At 58.7% G+C, this 17,547-nt stretch overlaps 1 protein-coding gene across 1 annotated transcript in view; it reads right to left on the bottom strand.

The window, feature by feature from the left end:
• The window catches only part of PLXND1 (plexin D1), a 51,806-nt gene that overhangs the window by 27,735 nt on the left and 6,524 nt on the right, over positions 1 to 17,547 (bottom strand). The window contains exons 2-8 of the mRNA XM_030840934.2: positions 6,490 to 6,666; positions 3,520 to 3,651; positions 3,126 to 3,226; positions 2,908 to 3,037; positions 1,422 to 1,599; positions 1,156 to 1,264; positions 613 to 715 (exon numbers count right to left, since the gene is read on the bottom strand). Coding sequence (XP_030696794.1) covers positions 613 to 715; positions 1,156 to 1,264; positions 1,422 to 1,599; positions 2,908 to 3,037; positions 3,126 to 3,226; positions 3,520 to 3,651; positions 6,490 to 6,666 — 930 coding nt within the window. The remainder of the gene's footprint in view (positions 1 to 612; positions 716 to 1,155; positions 1,265 to 1,421; positions 1,600 to 2,907; positions 3,038 to 3,125; positions 3,227 to 3,519; positions 3,652 to 6,489; positions 6,667 to 17,547) is intronic.

The raw sequence follows: 17,547 nt of genomic DNA, 5'->3' as shown, positions 1-17,547 counted from the left end.
TCAAAGCAGTTCTGACGCTCAGGCAGGAGGGGCTGAGACCACAGGATTCCAGGCTCGGGCCATGAAGTCCCTCCTCAGCATTACTCGTTGGCACCTGCCATGGGCAGACAAGGCTTTGGGGATTCCTGACGAGGTTCCCTGAGCCCAGAGCCAAGAGGCTGGGGCTTCAGTTGCTCTGGGGACTGGTACTCTCTAGGGTTGCTGGAAATGTTGAAGGTAAAATTGAAAAGTAGCACAAAGTGCAGAAGGGGGCCTCCTCCTACAGCTGGAGGCGTAAACTGGCTCGGGCTTTCCTGGGGGTCAGCTGAGCTAAAAGTGAAAAACACGGCCAGGCTTTCACCCCAAAATGCCACTTTGAACAACTGGTCTCCAGGGAATAATCAAGGCCGTGCACAGCGCCCTGGACGTATCAGAATGCAAAAAAGAAACAGGAAGGATCAGCATGTCCAACAAGAGGGGGTTGGTTAAATGCACTGTGATGTGATGAGCCCGGCACAGCTGTTAAATCTGGAGCGAAGGAAGAAAATTTAACGATACGGAAATGTTCTCAACATACTAAATGGGAAAAAACGGACCACTGGAGGCAGAGGGCACGCCTTGGGCCTGGCTTACCGTGGGATTCGGTGAGGCCTCACACCGAGACTGGTTGGAAACACAGGAGTGCTGCTGGGCGCACCAGAAACAGGGCCACTGTGCCGACAGGCAGCTGGTGCAGCTGGAAGACAAGGGGGGCCCTCAGCTACCCGGCTCCCAGCCCCGGTGCTCAGGAACCGGGACCCAGGGATGCAGATCCCAGCACAGGGGAAGGTCTTTCTCAACATCAGAGCTGCCGAGAGGGGCTGGGCACTCTGTTAGGTAGTGAGCTTCCTGCTGCAAGAGGTATGCAAGGAGGAAATAGGTAAGCAGGGCCTTTATGACACTAAGTTAAGTGTAATCATAGCACTTCTCTCGGCCTCTACCAGCCTGGGTGCTCACAGACGCCGGGCACTGTGCCATCTTTGCCGGGCAAAGATGCCAGTTTGTTGCACAAACATGCCGGCGAGTGAACAACCAAGAGTCCTGTCTGCCTCTGGGACACCATCATGTCTCTTCCCTGGGCTTCCCCAGGAGCAGAACCTCCTCCCGCCACCTGGAAGCAGGCCCCGCGCCACTCACGCTGTGTGGGGATACACCTGCCCAACACGGCCGCAGTCGTAGATGGTGAAACTGGCCCTGACGATGTTCTGCCCGTTGACCCTCACCGCCATCTCGACGGTTACGTGGTCTGGAACAGAGCAGGGGATCCAGGGAGAGAAGAACAATGGAGCTGGGGGTCTCCACCGACATCAGAGGCTGTGATATCAGGACCCCCATGCCTGAGATTCCACCACCTGAGAGCCCCCATCTGGCTGTCCCCACAGCCCAGGCAGTGAAGTGCTTACCTTGGTTGGGTGGGAAGGGCGGGAACCGGTTCCTCGGCAGGAGGTTGCAGTAGGCGATCTGGTGGCCAAAGGCAGGGCCCGGAACCCGAGCCACAGTGTGGATGTCGTTTCCATAGTCACAGGCCATCTCCATGCCGCTGAGGCTGGGCAGGCTCCCTGAGATCTGCAGGATCATACCCTGGAGGCCAGGGCCCTTAGCTGGGGGTGTGGGGAACGGGGTGGGGTGGGGGTGGAGGAAGGCCACTCCCCGCACCGCCCCACCCCCGCCCTGTAACCCCAGGAGAAGAGGTGGTGGGTGGTCAGGACTCCACGCCAGAGGGCTGCAGCCTACATGGGCCTCAGTTTCCCTGTTTGCAAAATGAAACTGACCATCTTACAGTAGCCAGAGGCGCTGCATGATGTGGCCCCCGTGACCTCAGATGCCATCCTCTGACACCCTCTCAAATCATGAGTCTTGGTCCCACCTCAGGGCCTTTGCACTGGCGGTTCCCTCTGCCCAGACACTCACCCTGCCTTCCTACCTCTGCTCAGATGTCGCCTTTGCAGTGAGTCCCCCACCTCGACCTGGTCTAAAATGTCAACACTGCCCCGCAACCTACTCGCTCTGCACCCGGTTCTCTGCTCTGCTTTCTTTTTCTCTGTAGTACTTATCACCATCTTGGCATTTTATCTTGCTTCGTCTCTCTCCCTGATGAGCATGTCAACCCCTCAAGGACCAGGCGTTTGTCTATCTTATTCACCGCTGTCTCCCCAAGTCTAGGCCTGTGCGTGGCACAGAGCCAGTTCGCTTGACCAGATGATGTGTGTGCAGGACTGTGACATGTAATGATGGGGAGGAGGGCGCCCAGGAGCCCCAGGGCCTGTCTGGGCCATCAGAGCCATCATCTCCCCCAGGTGACAGAGGAAGATGCCAGCCTCAGAGAAGTCACTGAGGGCAGGGCTGGGTGGGACCCAAGCCTGTCTGTCCCTCAGCCCCTGCCAGGGCCTGGAACACCCCTGCCCAGAGGCTGCCTGCTACAGGTAAGCAGGAGGCTGCGGCAGCTCTGGGCCCTCCTGGACACAGGTGAGGGGGTAGCTACTTGCCCCCATGCTGCAGATTCATGTTTCCCAGCTCGAGAAACAGCAGTCTGGCACTTGGTGGCCAGGATGTGAGATGGGGGGTGCTGGCTCTCCTCCCATCTTCTAATTTGCCCCCCCTCTTCTGTGACTCTGGAGCCCACCCACTTGAATTCAAATCCCAGCTTTGCCACTCCCTCGCTGTATGACCTTGAACAAGTCACTTCACCGCTCTGGCCTCAGTTTCCTCGCCTGTAAAATGGGGATGTTAAGACCATCTGGTCGTTATCGTTCTCGTCATCTGCCTCCAGGTCCCTGGGATGCTATGCGCAGGAGTCTCCACCTCTCAGGGTTTGGGTGCCAGGTGAAGGGCTGTTCTCCACCCGTACTTCTGAGCCCGGAGCTGGGTCCTGGCTCCCCAGAGACTCACCGGGTACTCTTGGTGCACATCGATCTCGGCCGGCAGGACGGTCATGGCGGGACAGCGGCCGGGGCCCTCGCTGGCACTGGTCCAGAAACGCGGCTGGCTGGAGTTGGCGCAGTCCTGCTGCAGGGTGCACCTGGGGTGGCACGGCGCAGGTCAGGACGCAGGGGGGCTCCCCCGCCCTGACGGCCTCCCTGGCCCAGCCCCTGTCCCAGGGGTCTCACCGCGTCTCCAGGGCACACCAGCCGCAGTAGGCGTCGGCTGCACCCACGCAGTCCCCGCAGGTGGTGTGCACAGCACACGCAGCGACTTTCACCCTGGCCATCTAGAGGCAGAGGCAGGGGCCCAGATCAGAGGGGCTGCCGGCCCCTCCCAGGGGAGTCAGCACGGCGAGGGCTGTGAGAAGCTGGGGAAACTGAGGCTCGATGCTATAATGGGGGACACACAGGGAACAAGGCTGCCCTGCAGAGGTGATGCCTGCGCTGGGAGGTGAGGACGAGCAGGCCGGGGGTAAGGGAGAAGGCGCCCCCAGCAGCAGCAGCAGCACGCGCACAGGCAAGGCAAGCAAGAGAGCTCGGCTCGTCCTGGGACCTCGTCAGACCGAGGCTTGGGCCTTACCTGGTGCGACGTCATCAGATAGAGGTAGCCGGGGTCAGCGGGGTCAAACTGCATGACGTGGTGCACAGGCTCCCCGTAGGCCACCGTCACCACCTTCCTGCTCACCACCTGCATGCTCTCGTTCAGGTTGATCTGGGGTGGGGGGGGAGCCGTCAGGGCACGGTGAGCCACGAAGGTGCCCGGCAGGGGGAGGCCGAATGCGGGGGACCTGCCCTGGGGGTAGGGGCTGACCCGGGCTGGGAGTCTCCACCTCTGCCCCTCTCTCGGGCCCTTCCAGGACTGGCAGAGGGTCACTCTACGCTTTTGCCTCTGCTGTGCCCCCACCAGGGCCTCCCTCGCTGCCCTTCATGGGCACATCCAACCCTGTGAATAGCTTCGGGCTTCACAGTTTACAAAACATTCTCTGGGAGGCTGTTGGGCACCATGCCAAGGAGCTGGGACTTGGGTTTGAATCCTGGCCTTGACATTTACAAGCTGCACAAAGTACAAGTTGTCCAAGTCACTTCCACTCTCTGAGCTAATGGGGCTGATGACGATACCTGCCCCGCGTGCCCACGAAGTGTGCTAAAGAAGATGCGGCGGAAGCGCTGCCAGGGCCAAGCCCGGGAGAAGCTGCAGAGCCACCCGTCTCATCCCTCCCCTCTCACGCCCATCTCACAGATGAGGAAACTGAGGCCTAGAGAAGCCAAGGGACTTGGCAAGAGTCCTAAAATGAAGATGCCTCAGGGTCGTGATGCAAGCCTAGGCCTGTCTGACCCCAGAGTCCAAGGCTGGGGCTGGGGTGTGGGGTCCAATGTCCGGGCAGGAGAAGGACCAGGACTAGCTGGGGCCTGGAAGCTTCTCTGGCTGAGGGCCCGTCTGCATGTCCCCTAGAGGACTGACAGTGCCGATCAGAGACCCATCAAACTGCTCTCTTCCGGCTGGTCTCACAATCTCAACGTGCTGCCCTGTCAGGGTCCTGCCAAGCCCTGAGCTGGGGTCAGGGGTCTAGATGCCTCCCTGGGGCCTCCTACCACCCAGCCCTCCTCGGTGGGCTCCCAAACCTTTAGTGGTTCCTCCTGCGTGTGGCATCAACTTGCTCTGGCATTCAAGGCCCTGACGATCCATCTCAGCTTACTCCACCAGCCTCATCTCCACCCACTAAACCCGACTCAACATCCCAGCCTCTGAGCCTTTTCCCATGCTGTGCTCCCTTTCTGGAACACTTCCCTCTCCCCCTTGGACCAAGATTTGTCCTCCCAAGGTCTCCAACAAAAAGGAGGGCTTCGCAGATGCCCTCCACACACCCAGTTGGAATTACTCTCTCCCCAGGTTCCCACAGGCTGTCCCCGCCCTTGTGACAACCCTCGTCCCAAGGGGCCTCTTGGCAGAGCCTGTCCCGGGCAGCTTGGCCCCATTCCCACCCCCAGGCATCCAGCAGACATGTTTCCACTCCTTCAACAGTCTACTGATGGGACTTCCCTGGTGGCGCAGTGGTTAAGAATCCGCCTGCCAACACAGGGGACACGGGCTTCAGCCCTGGTCCGGGAAGATCCCACGTGCCGCGGAGCAACTAAGCCCGTGCGCCACAACTACTGAGCCTGCGCTCTAGAGTCCATGCTCTGCAACGGGAGAAGCCACCGCTATGAGAAGCCCGCACACTGCAACGAAGAGTAGCCCCCGCTCGCCACAACTAGAGAAAGCCCGCGCACAGCAATGAAGACCCAACGCAGCCAAAAAAAAACCCCAAAAATAAAACACAGTCTATTGAGCACCTAGTGTGCTCTGGGGCCTGGGCTGGGTGCTTATGATCTAAGCCCCAAGCTGGGCAAGTGGGCGGGAGATGACCCAGCACAGCGCAGCATGGAGGGTGAAGAGGTCCAGGTTGAGGGGTGGGGTGGCTCTGTGCTGACTGGACCTGAATTCAACCAAGGCTCTCGCTGTGTGACTTTGGGGCAGTCGTTTCCCCTCTCAGAGCCTCAGTGTCCTCATCTGTGAAATGGGGATCATGGCTCTGCCTCCCTTGAAGGGATGTGAGAATTAAACAAGATGATGCCCGTGACACGCCTGTCGAGGCTGGGTAGACAGTGGTGCCTAATAACTGCAGCTTCGTGGGTGGGGGAGACTCCTGGACAGATGGGGAAATTGAGGCTGAGTGAGAAGTAACCACCCCAGGTCACACAGCTGGGAGGGGAGGAGCGAGGATCCCCATCTGAGTACCTGACGCCAAAACACAAGCCCCACTGTCTGCGGACCCTCAACGGAAGCTCTGAAGGTTGAGGAGGACCCCTGCCCCCTCCCTGCTCCCACACCTGGCTGAGGGAATTGGATTATCGGATCTGAATCAATTAGGCCAGGGCCTGGTGCCGGCTGGAGGCATGCCATGTGGCTGTCGTTCTGACCAGCAGGGTGTGGTAGGTGCCTGGGGGGCAGGTTCACGCCCTCACCTGGAGGCCGCTAAGTGGGGAAACTCTCACCCCTTCCCAGCTCCAGGCAACTCAGGGCCGGGCATCATTACCTCCAGAAACCAGTCACTTTGGTTTCGGGCTGGGGCATCTGCAGAGGGCGGCCAACAGAGTGGAGGAGGAAACGGGAGGAAGAGTCCCCACTTGCCAGGCTGTGGCCTCCCCCTGCCCCTTGAAAGTCCTACAACAGTCTCAAGAGGCCAGAAGTGCAGCTCTTAACAGATGGGGAAACTGAAGCCAGGAGAGAGAAAGTTCACTGCCCAAGGTCAAACAGCCTGCAAGCGGCAGAGCCCAGAGACCTGAACTCAGATCCACCCGGTTTCAAAACCCCAGTCCTGGAGCCCTGAGAGAAGTGCCCCCTCTCAGCCCTGGTTCCCTCCTCTGCAGGACGGGTACTTACTGCTGTGAGTAAGAGTGGAAAACGCAGACGTGGAAGACGCCGCCTTATAACCCGTGGGCCCCTCCCCCCAACCCCTGCCCCCTCCCCCCCCCCCGGCTACCCCCCCAGCCCCAGGCCTAGCCCTACCTTCAGCAGCCGGCCACTGACTGTGCCCAGGAAGACCACCGTGTAGTTGCCCACGCTGGCCACGGCCACGGAGGAGAGGCCCTGGGCTCGGAACACGGGCGAGGCCTTCAGGGGCTGCAGGATGGATAGGGGGTGCTGCAGGTGGGCGGCCCCGCAGTCCAGCTGTTCCGGCTGCAGCTGGAAGAGAGACACATGTCAGACCTCGGCTCCGGAACCTTCTCCGGCTCCCTGCCCACACAGCCGGCTGTGGTCTCCGGCCTCAGCATCAGTGCTTTCAAAGTCCTGCTCCTGTTCTGTATGCCCAGCGCTGGGCTCAGGCCCCAACATAAGCAGGACCCCGTCTCTGGGCCCAAGTTGACCTCTGCCCTCGGCTTCAGTCACGGAGCTGCCCCAAGGAGATGGGTACGTTCCGGGTGTGCAGGAGCTGGACAGGAGGAGTCATGTGAGGAAGGCAAGAAGGCCCAGGGAGGCCAGCCTCTGCCCCAACTTACCTGCTGACACCCAAGAGGTGTCCCTCCTGTCCCGGCGAGGTCTCCACAGCAATCATGGGGTCTCCTCCCCCCAGGCCCCTGCTCTGACCCCAGCAAGCCCCTCCCAAATTCCCAGCAGCTCGCCAGACCCAGGTTGAAGGCTCCCCAAATTGAGGTCCCTCTCTCCTTTCCCAACACACGTCCCTTCATCTGCCCACATTGCAGATGGGCAAACCGAGGCCAGGTGTGTCCAAATGCACAATCCTGCCATCCCCATCAGCTGCACCTCACAGGAGTGGGAAAACCGCGCTGGCATGCCCAGCCCCCGCCATTCCCAGGACTTGCGCCCACCTTTTCCACCTTTCTCTGAGTTTTGTTGGTTCTTTCAAAGGTTTCTCCTGCAGTCTCCACAGAAGTACAACACAGGCCTCTAGAAGGGCCTTTCAGAAGACAACTGTGCAAACCCACAAGGATGCAGACACAAGGGTGTTTTAGAAGAGTGGGGGTGGGGGCCACCACCTCAGTGTCCGCGAGGATTGAGCACGTCATCCAGGAGAGCCACCCCAGCCCTGGGAGACGCCACAAATCTGCACCGATTATGAAGAAAGATGTCTGGCTGAGAAAAGTCTCAGGATGCCGCGGGGCCTTTTTGGTAAAACTGGCACATAAACATTAAAGCAACAGTCACGACAGCAAACAATACAGGCCACGTTTACTGGGAACTGACCCTGTACCGGGCCTGTGCGTCAACTCCCTGAATCCTGGCAGCCCTCTGAGGTCCCATGTCACAGACAGGGAAACTGAGGCTCAGAGGGGATGTGGCCTGCTCCAGGTCACCAGCTGCAATATCACGCCACCAGGACTGAAGCGGCCAGCAGAACTGGCTTTAGGGCATGGCTTTAGAGAGAGGTTTTTTTCCCCTTATCTGTGCTTTTTGCAAGCCAAAGCCGCTGATGATGTGCCCACATGGGTTTTGTACAAAATCTCAACTAGTTTACAAAAGCAAACCATAAATACCAGGTCCTTCATTCTTGGGAAAATAAACAGAGCTGAGCCCTGAGCCCAGCGATGGGGTGGGGATGGGGACTGCCCTGGGCCACAACTCATGACCCGGTGGCCTTCCACAGGATGGCCAGGAGCGACCTGAGCAAGTCACTTCACTCCTCTGAGCCTCAGTTTACTCAACTATAAAATGGGTGCATCTCCAGCACCTCCCTCATAGGCACAGGGATAAGACAGTTCATCGTAAAGCGCCGGCCCGGAGCGTGGCTCACAGTAAATGCTCCCGAAGTGTCAACTGATACTATCGCTGTTTCAGATACGACAGTCACTGAAATTATTATTATAAAGTGGAATTTGGGGGCAAATCATGCCTACCTCAAAAACTTTCTAAGCTGGACCACCTGGGACCACCTTAAGGCAGCCATCCTCTCACCGAGGAGGCTCTTCCAGGCCCCTCTTCTCTGGGCCAACTCTTGCCCTCAACGTTTCCCCGAACACAGCTGCCAAGTGAGCGCTTTAAAGGTACAAAGGTCTCCTCTGCTTGAAACCCTCAGATGGTTTACACGATACTGAGAATAAACCTTGGATCCTAAACCCTCCCTTCAGGCCCCTGGGATCTTCTGGGCCCAGCCCATCCCATCCTTGCCCTCACTCCTCCACTCCAGCCACACCGGCCTCATTTCTGTCCCTCAAACAGTCCAAGCTGGGTCCTGCCACAGGGCCTTTGCCTGTGCCGGTCCCTCTGCCTGGAATGCCACTGCCCAGACTGTCTTATCACTGGCTCTTCATCTTTCAGCTTCAGACTACCCTGCCTGACCCATCCTCTGTGTTCATCTCTGCGCCCAAGTTGGGGGCCGGCCCTGGAAGGAGGCTGCTGGCCCATCTCCTCAGCGGCCTCTCCTAGCCGTGGTCCCACTCCCCCGCAATCCTGCGGCTGCAGGGAAGAGATGAGGCGGCTCTACCAGCGAGCAGGCAGGAGAGCGGGCACGTGGGCCCAAGACCTGTCATGAGGATGCTTTTCCCAGGGGTTGTCTAACTCTTCTTCACTGAAATCTGTGGATTACTTGTGTCATTTAGTAATACGTTGTTCTAAAATTAAAATAGCAAACCCTTGCCCAGGGGACAGGCGCTTCCTCCCTGAGCTGTGGGAGGGGTGGGAAGGCAGGAAGGGGACACATGGAGGGCCTGGGTGACAACTTTGGGATTTTCTGCACTGGGCCCTGCGATGGGGGGTCCCCAGCCAGCCAGAATGGGGGGTCCTGGGAACAGCCGGACCAGGCGCCCAGATCAGGGTGATTTGTGGGCCGGGGGTGCAGAGAGGATGAGGTGGGAATGGCTGGGAATCTAGCTCTCGCCTGCCCGCCCTGACGCTCACAGCCATTAATTCTGCACTGGAGGAATTCTCTAAAAAGCCTTTCCTCTGACTTTTTTTTTCTTATTCTAAAAATAAAATTTTAAAAAAATTTTAAAGGAGAAGTAACCCGTTGGCTGCTCTGCGTGATCTGTGCTCTGAGGGGGAAGCTGGCTCCCCAGCCGCCAGGGGAAATCACAAGGCTACAACTGACTCGAAAACGGAAGCCAGACACACGTCCATTGGGCAGGCGGGAAAGGCCTCTGCTGTTGGGGGATGTGGCCCGGGAAAGGGGGAAAGTGGGCTCGGGGGAACTGGCGGGCCGTCCCGGGTGTGCCCTCAGCCGAACCCGGTCTCCAGGGGCAGTCAGCTCCAAGGCCCAAAATACTGCTTGCCCTGACTGTGTGACACGGCCTGAAATCCCTCCATCAGCACCAGCCCGCCTTCCAGTCTCACTTGGCGTTGGTCTTTCAAAACACAAATTCCTCTGAGAGAAGGGGGAGGGCTGGACTCTCACAGTGGCCTCCTCCAACCCAGAAGGGCCACCTTCCCAAGCGCAAGACTGGAGAGCCCCTCCTTGGCTTTTGGCCGTCCTCAGGGTCAAGCCTGACATTCAAGGCCTCTGTGATCTGGCTCCTGCCGGCTGCTCAGGACTGGAGTCTCACTTCTCTCTCTGCCCCGCCCTCAGCTCCGACCACATCAGTCTCTGCCGTTTCTCAAAGGCGGCCACGCTTTCCTCCTGGGGCGCCTGAGCCTTCATGATGTTGTTCCCTCAGTAGCCAACGCCCTTCTCATACCTCTGAGCCCTCTATTTCCCCTCCTCTTGACCCACACTGTTCCCTTTGCCAGGCGTGCCCAGGTGGCAAGTTTTCAGCCAGGTTTCAAGATGCAATTCCAAAAACACCTCTCCAGCCCTCTGTGACAGCACTGTGCTGGTCACCACCTTCATTTCTCATGGTAGCGTATGCACGAGCTTCTCCAGGGTGGAGACTATGCTCTGGGGTGAGTGTTTACTAAAGAAAGGAAACTAATTTTGACTAAAGTGTGAATGACTGTATTCAGCTTCTTCTTTTCCAAGCAGAAATAATGAGAGGGACTTCCCTGGTGGTGCAGTGATCAAGAATCCACCTGCCAATGCAGGGGACACAGGTTTGAGCCCTGGTCCAGGAAGATCCCACATGCCGTGGAGCAACTAAGCCCGTGCACCACAACTACTGAGCCCGCATGCCACAACTACTGAAGCCCACGCGCCTACAGCCCGTGCTCCGCTGCGAGAAGCCACCACAATGAGAAGCCCGAGCACCACAATGAAGAGCGGCCCCCACTGGCCGCAGCTAGAGAAAGCCCATGCGCAGCAATGAAGACCCAATGCAGCCAAAACTAACTAAATAAATAAATTTATATATATATAAAACAAGAAACAATGAGAGCAACACTGCACTGCCATGCTGGACCCTGGAGAACGGAAGGAAAAGTATGGGTCAATTGTATGTCACTGTGTGTGTGACCACACAGGGGAGCCAGGTGTTCAGTGCCAGGCGGCACCTGGCTGCTACTTTTGGTTCCTCTAAGAACCTCAGTTGATCCTTCTCTGAAATGGGATGAGCCACGGGCGGCTGCTGGTCTCAGCTCTTTTCTAAGAGCAGGACACCTCCTCCTTCTCCGCTGGCTGCCTCCGGGGGCCAAAGCTCAGCGCTGCCCACTCTCCCACTAGAACTCTGACATACTGATTTCACTATCAACTGTAATTGTGTTGACTTTCTCCCCCCGGGAAGCCAGTTGGAGCAAGAGCTTCCAGAGCCTGGCTTCTCAGCCTCCCGCCTCCTGCCTGCAGACCCCACCAAACCTCAGCCCCACTGCAGGCGGCACTCCGAGGAGGATGAGGCATCAGTGGCAGCCAACAAGACCCGCGGTTCCGTCCCAGGTGTAGACTACACCGGCTGTCGGGGTTTCGTGCTTGGGAAGTGAGGGCACTTTCCTGCCTCAAGTTTTTGGTTGTTACCGAACCCCGATCCCGGGAAAGTGAGCTTTCACTGCTGAGGAGCTGAACGCACAGCAATCACCTTGGGGTATTAAGCAGCAGACTGCAGGGCGGCTGCCGCTCACCACACGGGGCTGGGGGCTGCACTGAGCCCCCTCCCACTCACCCTTCCGCAGCAGCCAAAAAGAGCTTTTACAACCGCAAAGCACTAAATGTGACGTGGGATCCTGGAAAAGGAAAAGGACATTCGTGGAGGAAACTCTGGAGTTTAGTTGAGAGTAAAATACTAATGTTGGTTTCTTAGTTTTGACAAATACATGTCGCATCTGTCATAACGTGTGATCTTAGCAGTGGGGAAAACTGAGGGAAGGGTATGCGGGAACTATCTGTACTATCTTTGTAACTTTCTTGTAAATCTAAAGTTATTCCAAACTAAAAAGTTGTTTTTTTCAAAAAAAGAGGGCTTGCCTGGTGGCGCAGTGGTTGGGAGTCCGCCTGCTGATGCAGGGGACATGGGTTCGTGCCCCGGTCCGGGAAGATCCCACATGCCGCGGAGCAGCTGGGCCCATAGGACATGGCCGCTGAGCCTGCGCGTCCAGAGCCTGTGCTCCGCAATGGGAGAGGCCACAACAGTGAGAGGCCCGCGTACCGCAAAAAAAAAAAAAAAAAAAAAAAAGCAAAGTGGCTTGTGTCCCTCCCACAGCTCAACAGCCTTCCATAGATCCCCAGTGCCCTCAGCATAAACCCAAAATTTGCTCCTGGGCCCTCAAGGCCCTGCTCGACCTGGCATGCCCCTCTGTGGCTTCCCCCAACCCCTGTCCTGGCCAGGTCCTTCTCCCTCAGCGTGGACAGCAGAGGAGGGGCCAGGACTGGAGAACGGGGAGCCAGCAGGGCAGTAATGGGGGTCTGACAGGCACAGCATCAAAAGCCAGGCCTAGAAACAGGGCACTAAACTCTGCTTCCTGCAGAGCCTGGGTGAGTAAGCCCTCCCCCAACCTTCTCCCGAAGCTCTGAGGTTAAAGGGGGAAGTGTTCTCCAGGTCTCCAAGGGCACAGGTCAGGCCCAGACTTGAAACCACACCTGCGACTCCCAAACCCAAACTCCACCCAACCACTTCAGCCTGTGTGGGCTCTCGAAACACAACGGCTACTGGGCTACGGCTCCAATGAGCTGACCTCTCCACTGAGGGTAAACCAAGGCATGAAAAGAGCCCTGGGCCTACCGCATGCCGGTCCTGGGAGGGGGCAGGACAGACTCGGCTCTGGGGGGCCTCTGCAATGGCCCTCACACCAAGGAGGAAGCTGCCTGTTGCCAAGAAAGGAAATACCAGCACCTCCCAGTTGGTGATCAAGGTGCTCACTTCCTGAAGGGGTGGAGGTGGGGGGCAGTGGGGGAGAGAATGGCCAGCCAGGCCAGAGAACAAGTCAGCAGGCCTGGCTCTGAGTGGGAGGGGAAAAGCAGTGCTTTGGAGAAACTGAGGCACAGAGAGGGGCAGAGGCTTCCTCAGGACACACAGCGCAGTAATTCTCTTCCTGGCCCCAGGCTGCCTGAATCAGGCAGGAAAAACCAACAAGTGGCAATGGGCAGAACAGCTTGCGTGCACCCTTCCACAGCTTCAGAAGGGCCTGCCTTGGCTTCCCTGGCCCACTCTCTGGAGGACGTGGATCGCCCAGCCCAAGCACTGAGGTCATCCGGGCCAGCTGGGCACCACCTGGAAGGGCCGTGTGGACCAGCCAGCCAGGCCGCCCTGAGCACGATGTGTCCACCCACCCACAACTGGCACTCCCGACCCTGCCGCCAAACAGAACACAGCCTGGAGGGACAGCCCCAGGCTGAGGTCACAGGCCGGGCTACACTGAAGACCTGCTGTGTGCAGGCATGGAGCACACACTCTTGTTGGGTTCCCATTTAACAGACAGAGAAACCAAGGCTCCTGATGTGCCAAGTCTCAGAGCTCTTAACTCACTGTGGGCTGCCCCATCCTCACTGAGCCTCAGTATTCTCACCCATAAAATGGGGGCAATAACTGCGCCCACTACAGAGGCTCAGCTCACAGCAGCCCTCAATACTGAGCACCACAGGTGCTCAATACACATTCCCAATTATCTCTGCAGGCCACTGGGCAGAGAGTCGGGGACGCCCCAGGACAGGAGGGCCCCTGGGACCAGCCGCTCCACCACTCCCCGAACGCAAGCATCTGAGGCTGGATGAGCACCGCTGCCTTCACCCGGGCTGGGGTGGCTCTGATCGGGGCCTGCCTGGGAACCGCTGCCGCAGCCGCTGACTCAAGCAGCCATTGTTTTGTTAGCTGGACACGGCCCCCCAGACACTCAGCTCCCTCTTCTCGAAGCTGTTTCTCATTCTGGCCCAGCCTGGCCCCGTTTCCAGCCCTCCCCCCGGGTCCCAGGGGAGCACAGTGTGGGATGGGCAGCCAGGACTCTTCCCTGGCTGGGGCGGCGCGGGTAGGGGGGTCATCCCCTCCCGCCAGCTCCAGCGGGGGAGGGGCGGCGGGCAGAACGCGGCAGCTCTGGCCCCTCCTCACCCTGGAAGAGTTTCGGTCCCAGCTTCTTCCCCTGAAGGGACGCAGGCCGGGAGAAGCTGAGAGTGCAGCTGGCTCTCCTGGGGACACAAGGCCTTCCTCCTCTTGGGGCTGAGGGGCCCTGGATACTGAATCCACACCCTCCTCCCGATCCCCTGGGGGTGCTGGCCTCGGTCCCAGAGTCATCAGACAACGGCTTCTGACCGCAGCCGAGGGGCTCCCAGCAAACATCTCTGGGCCGGGTCCCATGTGCTGGAGACATGGAGGTGACATGGGGCCCTCTCTCTAGCTGTCAATGTCCCGGTTCAGAGACCATTCCCACGTGGGGAAGGGACAGCTTTATAATAGTAACAACACAGTGGAATCAGTAACACAAAAATAATAAGCAGCAATGGTTTACTTTGTGCAGAGACCTCTGCCTGTATAACCTCACTGAACCCTCGCCAGATGCTCATTAGTTGCTGCTACTTTATGGCAAAGGAAACTAAGCCACAGAGAGGTAAAGTGACTTGCCCAGGGTCACACAGCCAGAATAGGCAGAGATGAGCCTCAAACCTAGGCCGGCTGTGGCTCCAGTACCCTTGTCCTAACCCACAGTCTCTCTGCCCCCTGCTCTGTCGGGTGCAGCCAACAGCTGCTGGGAGTTTGGCCACGTGGAGCTGGAAAGGCCCTGGGTTGCAAGCTGGGGATACTGGGGCCCATCAAGGAGCTAGCCACTTCCAGAGGGTTCAATCACCTCCAACACAGACGGTGGACGAGCTCTGAGAGGGGGAGGGGGGGCGGAGGTGACCGCCGATCGCTGTTTAGCTCCTTTCCTGGGCCTGGCCTCCACTTCAAGCCCTCTGCCCACGGCCCCCCCCATTATTTACTGATCAGAGCAGAAAGCGCTCCGTGATTAACGCCCCACTGGGGCCTCGCTGGGCCTCGTAATGGAGCTGTGAGCTTCCTCCCTCCTCCAGCGCGTGATTTATCGTGTTTCAGGGTAAAGGATGGTGGACTGGGTGGGGCGAGGCTCACTGGCCCTGCTTATCTCGGTGGCATCGGCATCGAGGATCAGCGGGGCAGTGGGAGAGTGGGCGGTGCAGCGGGGCCCTTCCAGGCAGCCTGCTGGGTTCGGCCCTGGCTCAACACAGGCTTTGGAAAGAAGGAAAACAGGCGAGCTCTGGGGGGAGCCGGGATCCAAATCCACGTGGCTGGTGCCAGGAGACTTTCCGGTCCTGTCTCCACTCGGGGACCAGCTGGTTTCCATGGCAATCCCCACACCGCTGGCAGAGCTGGAGGGCCCCTTGGGAGTCACCTGGTCCAGCCCCAGCGGGGGCTCCGGGAGAGAGCGTCCTGCTCCCGCCAGCACCTGGCAGGACGAATGTGGGCCAGCAGCCACGGGGTCTCCTCTAGAACCAGATCAACTGTGTCTCACTCTTCCCTCAGGCCTTACTGGTTCCCTGCATCCCACAGCACAGTGTCCAAACCCTCGGCCTGCACCCCAAACCTCACATGCTCTCAGCTTCATCTCTGCCTGGTACCCAAACCATGTTCTACCACATCTCTGGGCCTCCGCCTCTGCCTGGAAGGCCTCCCCAAGCCCCATCTGTCAAAGTCCTGCTCCAACACCCCCCTCCTCCAGGAAGCCTTCCCTGAGTCCCTCAGACTCAGCTCTGCTTTGGCATATCTTCTCTCCTGAACTCCTCCCCGACTGTCTGGGGGCTCCTGGGGGATAGGGGCAGGGTCCGATTCATGCCTTTTAACAGGCTGCCATGTAACAGAGCTGAGCCCCTCCCTGCCACACTCCAGGGAACCCTCCACCAGGAGCACAGACAGGCAGGAGATGGTGCCCAGGAGGTCTGGGCTCTGGTGGGCGAAGGTGGAGACAGCTGCAGTTGTGGGAAACAGGAGCCCTGCACCCGGGGAACCTGGCCCCAGCCTGGGACCATGCTGGGCACGGGGCTCGGCAGCTCTGCTGGCCTCACTGGGAAGTTCTCATTACTTCCCACTGCAGCCCCAGCAGGGGAAGAACATCCCTGGGCCTCAATTCCTTCAACTTTAAAAGGGACCCATTCACTCCATCACTGTGACCTTGAGGGCCTCTTTGGCTCACACCCCTCAGGTCAGCGTTTTCACAGGAACCAGGGAGTAAAGGTGATGAGCGCAGGCTCTGACAGCAGACACTCTTCCACCTTTTACCCGCCACGTGACCTCAGGCAAGTCACTTATCCTCTGTGGGCCTCTGTTTCCCCTTCCTGTAGACTTAGCATAACACTCACCCCATTCCCTTGCTGGCAGGATTAAAAGATCCGCATTATACATCAAGTGCTTTTGCAAAGTGCCTGAGACAGAGTAAGTTCCCAGGACACAACAATAAAAGTAATAATAATGATACCAATGGGAGCAGTTCTGGTGACCCAGGGAGGGCTTTCTTGCCACCCCAGAGCCCAACTCAGACTGGGAAACTGAGGCCCAGAAAGGGGAAGGGATCCCTCAGGCCCTCATGCTTCTTTTCCATACACAGTGTGTCTGTTCTCCACCCTCCAGCAACCAGAACCCGGAAGCCGGCCTGTTTCCTTAATCTCCATGAAAACCGGCAGCCGTGGCAATCGGCAAATGAGACTCCTGTAGAGGGTGTTTCTGCAGGGGCTGAGCCAACTCACACAGGCCTCCGCTGAGCTCCAGGGATCCCTGTTCTTGTCTCTGCTGAGCCCACTTTACAGATGGGGAAGTGGAGGCCCAGAGAAGGTAAGTGACTTGCTGGAGGCCACAGGGAGGAGGTGCAGAGCCAGGATTTGAAGCCAGGGACTTGGTGCCAGGGTCCAGCACTGACCCGTCCACCACTCTGGGCGTGTGTGGGTGTGGCAGGCTTGACTGTGGGCATGGCCAGGGCCGTGACAGATCCTCCACCCTCCTAGCAAACGCTGGACAGTGAGGGGCTGCCCTGGAGGGGAGGCGGCGGCCTGCCCAGCCCCAGTACACAGCACGGTCCAGGGCTGGGGTCAGGGTTGAAAGGGATTTGTCAAGTCATTCAAACGGACCACATCTCTCATTCACGCACCCAAAGGGCCAGGGGGTCACAATCACATTTTCAGAGATGAATGTCACTAAGTGCCTCCTGCCTCCCTGCCTCCCTCAGGAGGCCCCCTCAGCCCCAGCCCCCACTTGTGGCGGGGCCTCTGCAGATACCCTAGCCAGCCTCAGCTGGCTCAGGAACTGAGTCACTGCAGCGGCAGCTCCCGGCTTCCACCCCGGCTTCTATCTGGGGCCTGCTGGGAGGTGCTGCCCCAGAGGGGGTTTTGTACAAAGGGCTCCACCCAAATCTCCATGGGATGGGGGGGTAACTGCAAAACCCCCAGCTGAGAGCCCACAGCTAACACCAGCGGTCACCCACGGCAGACTCCAGAGCCAGACAGCCAGCCTGCAGGTCCCTATGCCACTAGCCAGCTGCGTGGGACCCTGGGCCTCAGTTCCCCCATCTGTAAAACTGGGGATAACAGCACTTCCTGCCTCACGGGGTGGGGGTGGGGTGCTGTGAGAGCAAACACACTGGTGCCTGTGAAGGGCCCCGCGCAGCATCCCTGCTCAGAACTGGGAGGGTGGCCGTGGTCATTTTTCAGCCCCAGAGAGCTGAGAGGGCACCCAGCATCTGCACACCCTCAGGCCTACCAGATGCACAGCGTCTCACCATTAACAGAAGCGGCGCCCGGCGGCTCTCTCCTCTGCCTGTGCC

Source organism: Globicephala melas, chromosome 11, assembly GCF_963455315.2.
Source record: "Globicephala melas chromosome 11, mGloMel1.2, whole genome shotgun sequence".
Lineage (NCBI taxonomy): Eukaryota > Metazoa > Chordata > Mammalia > Artiodactyla > Delphinidae > Globicephala > Globicephala melas.
This window is presented reverse-complemented; position numbering and strand designations above follow the sequence as displayed.